The sequence below is a fragment of the Stigmatopora nigra genome, chromosome 9 (assembly GCF_051989575.1).
Source record: "Stigmatopora nigra isolate UIUO_SnigA chromosome 9, RoL_Snig_1.1, whole genome shotgun sequence".
NCBI lineage: Eukaryota > Metazoa > Chordata > Actinopteri > Syngnathiformes > Syngnathidae > Stigmatopora > Stigmatopora nigra.
Genome location: NC_135516.1, coordinates 15210159 through 15224677, shown reverse-complemented (window position 1 = coordinate 15224677; position 14519 = coordinate 15210159). Strand labels below are relative to the sequence as shown.

Genomic DNA, 14519 nt, shown 5'->3' with positions numbered 1-14519 from the left:
TGGCGGCGGCGCTGGCGGGGGCGCCTGTGACGACCATGGCGCCGCCGGATGCTTACTTCAAAGCCTGATATTTTGGGCGCCCGCAAACGGGCTACTTTTCCATCCGTGAGAGGGCGCTGGGAAAAAAACCCAACTTGTCAGTGAACTCGCTGGTCCATCGTGGGACGTCATTTTTGGGTCGCTGGAATGTCATCCAAAAAAGAAGACCAACCAAAGAGGCTGCGGTGGGGTCAAGCCATGGGTCAAGCCATGGGTCAAGCCATGGGGTCAAACCATCTGGAAAAAGCCAAAGACTGAGTGGTGGTATTGCCAATTGCCAAGGCTCGCTCATAGGTCCATATTTACTATTCCCTCTTTTTGTCCGTCCGTCCGGATGAGCGAGAGAGAGAGAGAGAGAGAGAGAGAGAGAGAGAGAGAGAGAGAGCTGGAACGCCAACGAGTCGGGCCGTGGGGCCGTCAGGCAGGCAAGCTAATCAAAGAGAATACCAAAGAGCGCTTTAATCATTTATTTGCATATGATTAACGTAAAAATATTGAACCGGAGAAAGGCCCGCCCGAGCAGCCGTCTCTCTCTGTGTGTGTGTGTCTTTTTCGCCTGCTCTTTTCTTCCGCAAATATATTCCTCCTATCTGTCGACTACAACATGGGGGCGGGGGTTGGTTTTGTGTGCTTCCTTTTTTCACATTTCTGGATGGCACCATTGGAAGTACAAGTATACGGATTCTCTCTCTTTTTTTTGGCACAAGAAAAGCTGACAAATGTGCTTTTTCTCATTGGCACGTTGGACTTTCGGGTCACATTTTGGGGGCCCACATTTTGGGCGCCCGCCCACGCTCCCTCCGGTGGTGACGGAAAACAGTCTCAGCAAATGTATATATACATTGAGCTTTTCAAAGCTTTGAAGCACGTCAACAAGTATTTAGCTCCTTCTCATTTCGTTCATTTTTTTTCTTCTCCTTCTTAGTTGGAATTTGGAGAAAAACATTGCCATTTGTCTGGAAAGGTAGAATCATGAACTCAAGAAGAAAGAACGGGACAAATACTTTAAGCTTTACAATGGACAAACTCACCCATTGGCCGCCGCCAACGTCCCATCTATTTTGAACGGCAAGTTTGCCCCTCCCCCATTTGACGGAAGGGGTGTCGGCGGACGGCGGCCAATGAATAAAATTGCCCAAATTCAATAAAAAAAAAGAACAAACACGTCCGCATTGGTCAGTGGAAGAAGTAAAACAAGCACGGACGGCGTGGTCCTAAAAAATGTTGGAACCCCGGTAAAAAAAAAAACAAAAAAAAATATCCCCACTGACGACGCCTCATAAGTTAGCATTCAAAACAAGGCGTATACACGTTGGAAAGAAGAAAAAAGAGGGACTTGGAAGTCCTTGGCTTGCCCATAGCAACGTACCACGTATATAAGGTTCCACTTTTGGCATGCACGTGTCCATCTGTCCGTCCGGCACGGTAACGTAGCGGGGTGGCGGCGGTGGCTTCACGTGGGGGAGGGGGGGGGCCGCGTCCAGACCGGGGTGCTTTACGCACACCCGCACAATTCTCTGGATTCTGCGGCTGGAAGACGGAGCTTGGGAGAAGGCCAATTTTCCCCACATGTTTGTTTCTCCACAAGAAGGCAATAAATAATACAGCATATTTAACCTTTCTTCTTCTTTCCGCCAGAGAGAGAGAGAGAGAGAGAGCGAACCAATGAAAAAGCAAAGAGCCACGTTTCCACTCCGGCAAAAGCCCACCCACCCCCGGCCGGGTGAGTACGCGGCCGTACTTGCAATGGTCCGGGTACCATGGGGGGCTTTTCCACGGGTGCTCCCACATGGGGTCGTTTCAATGGTGGCGTTTGAACGCAAGGAAGGAGGAGCAAATCCATTTGGATCGGAGAGCGGAAGGTTGAGCGGACATCCGTGGCTGCACGTGGACGGGACCGGGGGCTGTCTTGAAATGACGGGTTTGGACGGGTTTTGACGGGTTTTGGACGGGTTTGGACGGGTTTTGGACGGGTTCCGACTGGCTTGGGGTTGGCTCCGGAAGCGACCGCCCACCGGCCGTGGCAAAAGGCATGCAAACATGCAAAGACAACCTGAGAGGGCCCGCAAGTAGTTTGGCTCCATGTCGACAGTCACAAAAAGCACAAATGGAGAACACGTAGATGCCAGGGAAGGTGCTCCTTTTTTTCCTTTTTTTTCTTTCTTCTTCTTCCTTTTTTCTCTCTTTTTTTTTTTTTTCCCTCCCCCGGCAGGAGCGGCAAATCCCAGCGGCCGGCCGTCCTTCTTTTCAATCTTGCTTATTTTACATGGCGGTGGCACTCTGGAGTCTTCCGGCCGCGGCTCACACGCGGATGGGGAGCGTCTGGCTCATTTGCTGCCGCGACATTTCCCGGCCGGCGGCGCCGCCGCCTCCGCCGGCGTCATCGGGACTTTTCCTGTTGTGGCCCGGCAGCGTTCCACCCAACCTCAGCAGGTCCCTGGAGGCGCAAATCGGTCAGCCGACGGTTCGGGAGTCTGGCCACGCCCCCCCCGGCCCCCCCACTTACCCCGAATAGGCGCTGGTCACCACCTTGAGGCTCCCGGCGTTCCGCAGCAACTTGTCCAAGGTGTTGACGATGCGTGAGAACTTGGGCCTCAGGTTGCGCTCCTTCATCCAACACTCCAACATGAGCTGGTGGAGCACCATGGGGCAGTCCATGGGCGGGGGCAGCCGGTAGTCCTGCTCCACCGCCGTCATCACCTGAGGGGACAAGGTAAGGGACAAGGTTAGGGACATTTGACCGCCGCCTCCCTCCGGTGGACCTCCTACTTTCTACTTTTTAGCCGCGTGCAACTCGACGGACTTGAATTTATTGGATGGGCAGGTGGTGTGTGCATGTTTTTTTTTTCTTCTTCTTCTTCATTTCTCTCTATGTCCGTCTTGGCGTCAACTGGATTTTCTTTTGCGACCATCGGGGGAGCCCTTTCAATTGGAGAGAGAGGCTTCCAAATGTTGCCAGATAAGCTGGTGATTTGCCGCGCTTCGAAAGGATCTTTTGCCGTTATTCCTGGGGAAATCCAGCGGAAGACTTTGTCTGGGCTATTAGCGCTCTTTCTTCTTCATTTGGATTTCTCCAACGTGTGCCGTTTGAATGCAAAAAGGTTGCATTTTTGTTCTTTTTTTTTGCCAGTCCAATAAAAAAAAGCTGGGAAGTGGGAAAAGAAAGTCAAAGTCTCCTTCTTCTCCTCCTCCTCCTCCTCCTCCTCCCCCCACCTCATCACTCCCCTTATTTTCATTTTATTGTGATGCCGTGGGAGAGCGACCGACTCCCTCTTTCTTCATCTTGTTTGTTGACTGTCGCTTATTGAGCCAGCCAAGACGAGGCGAACGGGAACAATGCGACTCCCCCACTTTGATAAGGGCGCGCTCGCAATTTTCCCAATTTTCACGGCGGCGCCTTCTCGCCGTCTCTACGAGGACGACGGCCCGGCGTCTGCGCGTGGCAGATAGCCTGGGGGGAGGGGAGGGCGCTTCAGTCGGGGTGGGAGACAAAAGTGGCAAACAGGCTGAAACGAAGTCCGACATACGGACGCCGCTGCCGTCGGGAGATAAAGCCCGGGATGGTCCAACTCAAAGGAGGAGGAGCTCCCATTTCCAAGTAGGGGGGTGGATGGAACTTATGGACTCTGACTGACGGGGGCCATGTTCACGGGGGCTCACATTTTGAAAATGTGTGTGTGTTTGGCGCGGTGGCACTCACGTCTTGATTGCTCATGTCCCAGTAGGGCCTCTCGCCGTAGGACACCACCTCCCACATGACGATGCCGTAGCTCCACACGTCGCTGGCCGAGGTGAACTTCCTGAAGGCGATGGCCTCCGGCGCCGTCCAGCGGATGGGGATCTTGCCTCCCTGGGACAAGCCGGCCCAACATTTAGTCCACGCACGCCACGGGTCAACGCCGAGCCGCCGACCGCGGCGTCTCACCAAGGAGCTGGTGTAAGTGGGGTCGGCCGAAGTGTCGTCCAGGAAGCGCGACAGGCCAAAGTCGGACACCTTGCACACCAGGTTGCTGTTGACCAGGATGTTGCGGGCCGCCAGGTCCCGGTGCACGTAGTTCATGTCCGACAGGTACTTCATGCCGGCCGCCATGCCGCGCAGCATGCCCACCAGCTGAGTCACCGTGAAGCGTCCGTCGTTCAACTGAGGACAAAAAAAAAACAGACGGACAGACAGAGAGAGATGCTTAAAAGAAAATAATCATCCCACGGCGTTACGGAACGGGCGCATTTTCCGGCATTCAGCATTTTGACCTTCAATGAATCGCCCTTGGCCAGCCGGACCATTCATGGGCCGAGACGGCGTTAAACGCTACGTAAACCTGCCCGGCCCGTGTGGAAAATTCACAGCCGTGAAAAAAAAAGAAGAAGCCTGACCCGCAGAAAAGAATCCAAGGCGCCGTTCTCCATGAACTCGGTGATGATGAGGACGGGGCAGCTGCGCGTCAGCACCCCCTCCAGGCGGATCACGTTGGGGTGCTCAAACTGGCCCATGATGGAAGCCTCGGCCAGGAAGTCCCGCCTCTGACGCTCCGTGTAGCCCGCCTTCAGGGTCTTGATGGCCACCACCATCTCCCTGCGACCGGCCTGCTTCAGTCGACCGCGACACACCTCGCCAAACTCGCCTAAGGGGAGGGACGGATGGGACGGAGGGGGACGGAGGGGGACGGAGGGGGGTGGTGGTGGTGCGTGGTCGGTAGAGGGGAAGGTGGGGAGGTGAGGGAGTGATGTGATACGGAGAAAACGCGGCGGTGGAGCCGGCCAACGAGCTGGACGCGTGCGAGGGAAGACAGAGGGAACTCTGGGCCTCTTTTCAACGCCTAACCGGGCCCACTGGGAACGTTGGGGGCCAAAGGGCCGCCACGCCGGAAAGCTACGGAGGGAAACGGACCACACGGGGAGGGAGCGCCGCCCGGGCCACGGAGGCTACGGGTGCCGACTGAGTCCAAAGCATTTACCGTCAAAAGGAGGGAGAGGGAGAAAGGGGAAGGCGGGCAAAATAGCTCGTCATTCCGAGAAAGAAAGAAAAAAAAAGTGAAAAACCAGAGAGAGAATGTATTTTGCCCTCGCCGCCGCCGGCTACTCACCGGCGCCGATGACCTCTTCGATCTTGATGCAGGAGATGTCGATCTCCTTGGCAAACTCGTGGACGGCGTCGTTGGGGTCCTCGTAGGTGAACGGGTCGATGTAGACTTTCACGCCGGGAGAAACTGACGTCGGAAAAAGCTCAATACGACACAATCCTTTCCCGCCGACTTTGATAAAAGGGGCCGGCCGCTTAAGTGACTTACTGTATTGCTGCAGTTTCTCGGTGTATTCCAACTCGGAGCCGCCGCGTCGCTTCCTGGACAAAGGCGCGTCCGGGTCACCCTCCACCTTTGACCCCGGACAGAGAGCCGTTCCCCGCCACTTACTTGAGGCAGACCACGGCCACCGCCACCAGGGCCAGCACCAGGGCCAATCCGGCAGAGGCCGAACCCACCACCAGGGGGAGCCGGTCCCGCGTGGACGTCTGCGGGTCGCCTGCGCAAAGAACGGGGCTCAACGGACGGACGGACGGACAGACGGAGCGGTGGCGGCGGCGACCTGTCCTTACTGTGCAGTCCGGTGCTGACGTCCATGGGGTTGCTGTAGCGACCGTAGCCGGCCACGGTGCGCGCTCGAACCTGCACCACGTAGGCGGTGGCCGCCCTCAGGCCCTCCACTTTGGCCGAGCTGTGCTGGGACGTGACCGTGTGGGACATGGACTGGCCCTGGAAGCGAGCCGGTTGGCCGGGGGAGGGTGACGGGGGAGGGCGACGGGGGAGGGCGACGGGGGAGGGCGACGGGGGAGGGCGACGGGGGAGGGCGACTTTACACATTTGCTTCAAGCGCGCAATAATGGTCATTTCTCTGCCACCCACCCTTTCGTGGTATTTAATCTCGTAGTCCAGAATGACGCCGTTGGGTTTCTCCGGCGGCAGCCACGACAGACTCAGCGTGTCGCCGCCGGAACGCATCAGGTGGACGGTCGGGACGGCCGAAGGTGCTGCCCGAGGGGACAAAAAAAAATAAATAAATAAAAGTATTGTGGTACAAAGCAATAGAAGATGACTATACCATGTTGTTTTAGAAAAAAAAAAAGTCCATTCTATACTGACCGGCCTGGTTGGTAGTGATGTTGACGGCGGCGTAGCGCGGTCCGGCGGCGTCCTTGCCGGAGACGCCGTTGACGGCCTGCACCTCGAAGCTGTAGCGGGTGTGCGCCTGCAGGTGTCGCACGGCCACCTTCCTCTGCCTCAGGCCCAGGCGGCGGGGCGACACGTCCACGTTGTCGTCGCAGCGCGTGCAGGGTCCGCGGGGGCGCGAGCACTTTTTGCACACCACGTTGTAGAGCAGGTCGCCGCGCCCGCCGCCGTCCTCGGGCTCGTCCCATTCCAGGGACAGCCACGTCTCGTTCACGCTGGAGATGACGTTGCGGGGGGCCGAGGGGACGCCTGGGGACGTGGCCAAAAAAAAAAAAAAAGAAAATAAAAGAAAACTCCTCATTTACAGACTAGAAACAAGACTTTTGTGGATATGGGCGCATTTATCAAAGAGTGCCTTGGCCCGGAAATGGAATTTTTTGTCGAGGGCGGCCACTCTCCCCACGGGAATTGGTATTGGAAAAAGGACATTTTAAAGGGTGATTTTCTCCATTCTAAAATGGCGCAAAAGGATCCAGAGAAAGGCCGGGGAGGGAGGTTTCGGGAGGACTCACCGGTGCAGGCCACGTCGGGAGGGTCGCTGTCGGCGCGGTAGAAGGGGCTCTGGCAGGGGCAGACGTTGGCGCCTCGGGTGGTGGCGCGACTGTTGGCCGGGCAGGCGGCGCAGGCGCCGTCCCCAAATTTGGATTTGAAAGTCCCGGGGACGCAAGCTGGGGACGGGAAAACACAACAAGAAGAAGAAGATGATGAGTCCATAGGGGAAAAAAAAAACATTTTCTCAAGCCTTTTTTTACGGGAAAACTACTTTCCAATGGCGAGATATTTTGGGTAAAAACAAAACAAAGTGAAGAGGCCGCCAACTTGAACAGAACGTGCCAGAACAGCCTTTCAAGGAAGAAAAATCACAGAGGAAAAAGAAGAGCACGCTAAAAGACGCCTGCTGCCGGCACGAGAACACACAAAAAAAAGAGAAAAACATTTAAGAATTGACTCGCTTTTGCTTTTTTCAGCTGACATTGGCCATCCTTCAGCCCCCCGGATGTCATCGTAAGGAAGGAACGTCCGCCGGACGCAAATGAGGTGAGAGCACGGATGGCATAAAAGATGGCCGAAAGGGGATCCCCGTTAGCAAGGTTATTTTTGCGGTCCGAACCAGGTTGGCGAGACTAGCCAGGGATGCTTTGGGAGCCGCCACCGCTGGATTTTGGCCAATTCATCTATGCTTAATGACGTCTCGGAGCAATGGCGGGAAAATCATACGGAGGAGACATTTTCAAGGAGACACTCCCCCCCCCCCCCCCCCCCCCCCCCACCTTGACACTGGGTCCGATCGGCGGAGGGCTGGTAACCGGCCACGCAGGTGCAGGCGCCCACGGGGACCATCCACTCGCCGTCGCCGTTGCAGTAGAGCTTGAGCGGGACGGACATCTCGGCGGCGTTGGCCACGCAGGCCCCCGGGGCGATGACCAGCGAGGTGGCCTCGGCGCCCGTGGCCGTCTCGGGGAAGACGGCCAGGTTGGCGATGGTGGTGGAGCACTTTTTGAAGAAGACCCGCACGGAGATGAGCGACATGCAGGCGCCCAGGTCCTGGAAGGCCAGGTAGAATCCTCCCTTGGAGAGGGGGCCCAAGCTGCGCACTTTGCTGTTGATCCTGCCGGCCTCCAGGAGAGAGAAACTCTCGTCGGGGGCGATGGTGTCCACTTTGACGTAAGGGTTTTCCCTCCGGGGCGGGGTCCCGCCTCCGCCGCCATCGCCTCCGCCGTCCTCGTCGCCGACGGCCCACGCGTCCCCGGCCCCCTCCGACTCATAATAAAAAAGATTAAAAGTCTCCTTGCAAGAACCCGGGATGTTGGGGATGCTGGCGCAGTCGCGCACGGAGAACTTGAGCTCCACGTAGACGCGAAGCACACCCCTGCGTGGGATATAGTCCGTCCTCAGCCAATTGTTCTGGTTGGCCTGCCGGACGTTACACACCTGGTAGGTTCGGATGGGGCTCATGGAGTCGTCGTAGCCGCTCACTTCCTCCCACTGTGACGGTGGACACAAAGACATAAAAAAAAAGAGCACAGACGGCACAGCTCTGGTCATGACTCCAAGCACAACGTTTGCCCCCCCTTTTAATGAATTCCGCATACGATGGGGCGGCGGCGGCGGCGACAAAAAAAAAGGCGCATTGTGTGGGGGAGAGACGGCCGTGGACTGAAATAATCTCATGCGCTAATCCCATTCGTGACGTGCCGACGCATTTTCTCATTAAAAAATGGTCGACAAGCGTGATTGCCACTTTGTCTGGCGGCTGCTTACATTTGTTTTTCTTTTCAAAAAGGCGCCCACTGTCCAACGCAGTCCTTTCGCTTTCTTTTTTTAGCTCTCTCTCTCTTGCCGTGCGATCTATTCCCGCGTCGGACGCGGTAAATCAGACGCACGCGCCGCCTGACAAATGGGAGCGCGGAGGGCCCCGGTCTTGCCAAAAGGGGAGGGGCGAACGAGCCCGGCCCTGGGGTCACATGACGCTCCTACGAGGGACAATCTGGACAAAAACACCTGGCTCCACAAGCCATTTTAAAGTGAAGGCGGGGCCTATTTTGGTGCGCGGTGGTAAATAAATAAAAAGAGCGAGCGAGAGTTTAATATTGAAAGCTCTTCCTCATCAGTCGCCTTTTTTTTGTCTCAAGGGAGTTTTATTTTCAGACTAAAACTCTAATGTCTGCCAAAAACAACAAAACAGATTGGGATTGGTGGGGGAAAAAAATGCTTTTAGGAAGCGCCGATAAATCTGTCCGTTAGAGGGGGGCCGCTCTATGCTTGCTACTTTCCCATCGGACGCCATTCATTGCAATTCCTCTCATTGATAGGTAGCGCCAATCGCTAGTACGCCACCAAAACGTCAGCAAAGCGTCATATCTGGTTTGCGCCTTGTTTTGGTTGGACGGACGCCGGGCGGGCAGGCAGATTGCACGCCGATTTTCCCGCCCAAAGCGCCAGTCCCCACAAAAGCCCAACCCGGGCACACCAATTGAAAAGAGCGGGAGACGGGGGCGGGGACGTGTGGGGACGCGTGGCGACGGCCGGCGCTCGGGCGGGGTTGCCTCGGTTGTTAAACGGCAAATGGAACAAATAAGACTATCTGTAATTAAAGGGGGCTCCAAAGGGAAAAAGATATGCTCACCCCACTTTCTGGGAAGGTGGTCCAAGCCAACTCTGTGGTCGCCCACCGACTGTCCATCAGGGTTTCTGCAAACACACCAAGGACAAGTCTTCAATACATTCATTTATATACTGAGCGTCAATTCCAATAATAAAAGACCCGCCGCCGCCGCCACCGAAACGGACGGACGGACCCGACGCCGGTCAATCTGGCCTCCCGGAGTCGCACCGTCGTTATTGTCGTTGGCGCCTAATTACGGACGCCATTAGATCGCTGAGCAAACGGCGCCCGCTGGGCTGGCAACTCGTCGAGATGGCGTCGGCCGAGCACAGGCGAGAAAAGGAGGCGGAACAAGAAGAAGAAGAAGAAGAAGAAGAAGAAGAAGAAGAAGAAGAAGAAGAAAGAGCAGCCACTCTCTCTTTCTCTCTCTTAGCGTTTAAAGAAATGAAGGCCCGGGAGGTTTGCTTTTTCAATGCTATTGAAGACCATACATTGGAATCCATTGACATCAGCATGTCAACAGCTTGCTAAAATCAACTCTGATTGATGCACACTTGCATATTTTCCTTTCCTTTCCCCTAAATGATGCATGAGGATCTTCAAGGGGGATCAAAATGAGCAAGGCGCTAAAAGATACAAAAGTATCTGAAGAAGCATTTTTAAGCGGCCACTCCATGGAAGTGTGCGCAAAATTCAAACCTAGCGCCCCAAAAAAGAAAGAAAAATCAAGCTAGCCCCCCCACCCCCTTCCCATCTATTAGAATTTGTATGGATGACTAAATCAAAGAGAATCCAGGCATGCAAAGGAAAAGTTGCCCTCCTTCAATTCAGATTATTTTTGGCATCCACGAGAAATGTTTACGTCGAGCCGACGGGCAGACAAAAGGTGCAAATGCCCCAAAGATGTGTTTTTTCAGGGAGGTTTTTGCGACTCCCTCCGATGGACGTGTCAACGCCGCCGCCGCCACGCACAAGAATGAGCCCCTTTGTTTTGATCATCGGAGGTGAAAAAAGGCCCGTCCGGAGGCGGAGACTGAGGCCGAAAGGGGTGGGCGGGCAATCAATCACAGCTGTGTTTGTTTGCTTCCTCGGGGGTGCCGCACGCAGACGGCTTAGCCGGCCATCACGCCGGACCCCCGCTCCGCCGCTCCGCCGCCTTCCGGGAACCCCATCCGTCCGGCACGACCCTCTCCGAAAAGGCCCTTGCCCGCCCGGGGGTCCGCAAAATTGATTAGCGTGACGCGACCGTCTTTTCTCCGTAAAAACAAATACGCTGCGGCGGACGCCATTTGCTAGATTTGGAGGGCAAAATTTGGACCTTCCATGGCTATTATATGATACAATCTATTCTGGAAACCTGGGTGTCCTAAAAAAAAAAAAAAAAAGTGAAGTTCCTCCCAGTAAGACATTTGCTTAGTTGCTTCCAGAGAGTGGATGGGGCTTGTAAACCAAAGAGAGCCTGGCTATATTGAGCCTCCCCGGGAGATAAAGCTATTACTCAGCAGCCAAAACCTGCCCATATAAAACTAGGGCGGTAAAAAAAGGGAGAGAGAAAAAAAAAGCAACCAAAAACAATGCAGTGAACCTCCGGGGGCGTCGGATATCTATCCTTAATTTATGCTGACTTTTGTAAAGGACGGCGGGCAGCAGGCGAAAGGCGGCACGGCGGCCAATGGAGAGCGCACTCCGCATCTTTTATTCACTTTGAGGGCGGCATGAAAGGGAGGCCGAGCGGCAAACATATGAAATATTAAGCGGCAAATATTAGCATGACGATCAGCCATGAAAAGACGCTAGCGAGAGGTGGAAAGGCGCTCCGCGCTATTTGGGCTAAATCAGCTTTGCAGGCTTCATCTCTGTCTTCCACATTCTCTCTGATGGGAAACACTTTGATGAGGCACCCAACGCCGGAAAGGAGGTCGTCATTGGCTCCACGTCCCATCCAATGGAAGCGGGAGATCTGGCAATGGGTCCAACGATGGGTCATGTCAATTGACTTGTTTTTCCATGGACGAACTCTTTTCCAAACGGCGCCTGTGACCATGACAGACGTTGAATGGCGACGGCGGGCTGCTCCAATCCTCTCTTGGCTGTACATTTCATCCCGAGGAGTGGCTCGCTCATTTGTTGCCATCCCCTTTCCCGATTGGCCTTTCCAACAGGGAGGAAGGAGAGCGCCATTCCCAAGCAGGGAACGTGCCTCCCAATGGAAATGAATGGCTTGATTTCGGGGCCCCCCCTCCCCTCCCCTTCTGCTCCATTTGGGGCCCTTGGTTTACATTTTGGCTCTTTGCCCCCCCCCCCCCTGCTCCATTTGGGGCCCTTGGTTTACATGTTGGCTCTTTTCAGCTCCCCAATGTTGATTTTTGGAACAATTAACCCTTTCACAGCTGATCATTTGTTTTTTTTCCCCAATGGAGATTTTTTTGAAAGTTTATGTCGACGTATAACACAATTGGACATTGTTTTGCTCAAAAGTGGCTTTTGTACACATTGATCTGGTGGCCGTTTTGGTGGATTTGACAGCCGCTGTCGGACTGGCCGCGAGAAAAAAAAGGGAGATGCGGGCCGCCTTGATTAAGACCCAACCACAACATATACACACCACGAATTGACCCAAAGTAATAAGGTACGACGTCGGTATGCCCATTTTTCTTTTTTTTGGCGCAGTCATTTAGCGCAAGTCACTCGGCGGCACCCATCGAGGGTGCCGGAAAGCACATTTGCCTAGCGCTGCGCCAGTGGGTGTGACACCAGTGGGGGACAATAGCAACGGGGCCACCCCTACGGTCGCCCCTACGGTCGGCGCTACGGTCGCCGCCGGACCCGCGTGCCCTCGGCGGATTTCGGAGACGGGAGGAGCCAGACGGGCTTTGGCGTGGCGGCGGCGGCGAGAGCCCGTGTCCACGTAGCCATTGTTCTCAGCCGGGAGCCCGAGACGGGAGGAAGGAAAGAAAGAAAGAAATGTAATAATGTCGCCTACCTTCAACGGCCAACACCGTTGGCACCAGGAGGCTGGACACCCACAGCAAATAATCCATTGTCAGGAGAGCAGCTTTTCCAGAGAGAGCCTGAGGATGGCTAGCTGACCAAATCAATGACCACGGAGGGATGGATGGATGGATGGATGGCTTGGCTGACTGGTTATGGCTGGCTATGGCTGGCGTTCCCCGCTCACACGGGGTCCGCCCGCGGTGGGCTTGCGTCCTCCTCCATCCTGCCTCCTTTCTTTTCTCGCTCACGTCCCTCTTCCCAAATGGACGGCGTTTGGGGCGTCCGCGTCCGACCTTTTTCCCGGGGCTCGGCGTCCTCCCGCCACGCTCGCGGCCGTTGCCTCCGAAAAAAAAAAAGGTCCGGCGGGCGGTTGTTTGGGCTGTTGCGCCTCCGTCGGGGGCCGTGCGTCGGAATGGCAACGCGGGGACTGACAGGCGGAGGGGAGGGGTGGGGGATGATGGCTGGTAGAAGGCGGGGGCGGGGGGGAACCCGCTTACCGATCACAGCTGGTGATCAAGCGGCATCCGCTCCAGACCTTCAAAATAAAAAGCACAAATACTACGGCACACCTGCAAGAAAAAGAGCACAATACAGTCAACAACGGAGACAATTGTTATTACTAACTAGAAGAATTGGACGTATACGTTGGAATGCCTGGTACCCCCCCCCCCCCCCCCCCCGTGGCTGCTTGCTCTTTCCCATGATCACATCACATCTTTTATTTTGAAGTCAAAGAGGATCTTCTTTTCCCCAGGATGAGGACGCCCTCGGTCACGCTCCGACGTCTGTCTGTCCGACGTCCGCCTGTCCGACCGCCGTGGCGCTAGCTAGTATTAGTTTCCTTGCATGGACGCCATCCGACGGCCTTTCGGGGGGACGTGGCGGGACCAAGAGGATGCAAATTGCGCCCGTTTGGTGACAATGGCTTACAAAATTCCAAATTCCTGCTAAAATATACAAATATATATAAAAGAGCTGACTGCCAAAGGTACCAGGGGAGTCGCAGCAACCGTGCTACGGAATGCCATTCCAAGCCCTCTGAAAATACTCAATAGGCTTTAACGAGAGGGGGAGTTTTTCCAGGCAAATGAGCATCCTTCCCCACATGATAGCATCTTTGTCCAGACACCCGGCCGGTGTGGGTGTGTGCTTCAAGGACTCGAAAGCATTTGGCTGAAATTCCTTCAAAACGGCCAAGAAAACTCCAAAAGCTACCAAGTGTGCCGCGCGCACTTTGTCCTTACCCTCAGCCGCTGGCAATAAGCCACGGCGTAACTATAAGCCAAGGACGCCGCCGCCGCCACCGCCGCTGCCGAGCTGTCAATCAGGCGGGCCGGGCGGGGTGGGCTGACCCCGCGGCCTGCTGGGAGCTCAACTGTAGTTAATTAGTGCACAAAGCCGGGGCCACAAAAGAGGCCGGAGGGGATGAGGGTGCTAGAATGGCTGAAGGCGAGGAGTTGGGGGGGGGGCGCTCCTAAGGAAAGGCAGGGGTCTTAACTTTAGGATAGCATGTGTGTGTGTGTGTGTGTTGGACCGGTGGGGCACCCCATTGCAGACTGATGAATTGGTGCTTGTGAAAGGGGGCCTTGTACTGGAGCTTTCCCACCCCCACCCCCCCTAAAACCACCAGCCGGCCGGCCGGCCCGCCCACCTACTGTAAAAAGAAAATAGTAAAGTAAGGGCGCTCCATCCCGACTGGTGGGGACGACAGGCATCCAACTGCATTGGGGATTGTCATTCCATCTTTCAAAACAAAGTAGAGGCAAAAAAAAAAGTGGGGGCAGTGGGGAAGGCATCTTTTTGGCCTCATCGCCGGGCGTCAATTCCAAATGTTGATTTTTGGGGCATTTTTTTCACTTCATTTTACGGGGACAACCTCCACGGAGCATTGATTAAACGGGAGGGCCACCACTCTTTTTCAGCTGGCTTTTGGCCACCTTCTGCCAATCTTCTGGCTCGATAAGCTTGATAAGTGGAACTGCTGCAAATGGCCACGGTTTGTTTCTTCGGCCGGACCTGGGAAAAAAAGACGCCTTCCAAATGACACCATCACCTGCCCGGAAGCATTTTTATGGGGCGAATCGGACCGATGAAAAAGCACACGTCAAAAAAAGGCACCTTACCGTACCATAACGCCACCAAAGGCGCCAATGGCA

General features: G+C 55.2%; 1 protein-coding gene across 3 annotated transcripts; it reads right to left on the bottom strand.

The window, feature by feature from the left end:
* Positions 1–492: 492 nt before the first annotated feature.
* On the bottom strand, positions 493–12820 carry LOC144201776 (ephrin type-B receptor 3-like). Of its 3 annotated transcripts, XM_077724543.1 has the most exons (15): positions 12353–12820; positions 9391–9455; positions 7535–8249; positions 6776–6931; positions 6177–6512; positions 5940–6064; positions 5633–5789; positions 5451–5559; positions 5328–5380; positions 5124–5246; positions 4414–4661; positions 3965–4180; positions 3740–3889; positions 2546–2739; positions 493–2476 (listed from the first exon to the last, which is right to left on the bottom strand). In XM_077724543.1, exons 1-15 carry the CDS (start codon positions 12408–12410, stop codon positions 2341–2343), a joined length of 2841 nt encoding a protein of 946 aa, XP_077580669.1. In that variant the 5' UTR covers positions 12411–12820; the 3' UTR covers positions 493–2340. The 3 variants fall into 3 exon arrangements, with proteins under 3 accessions (XP_077580669.1, XP_077580668.1, XP_077580666.1); XM_077724542.1 differs by having other exon boundaries at positions 5124–5380; XM_077724540.1 differs by having other exon boundaries at positions 3740–4180; positions 12353–12556.
* Between the last annotated feature and the right edge of the window lie 1699 nt (positions 12821–14519).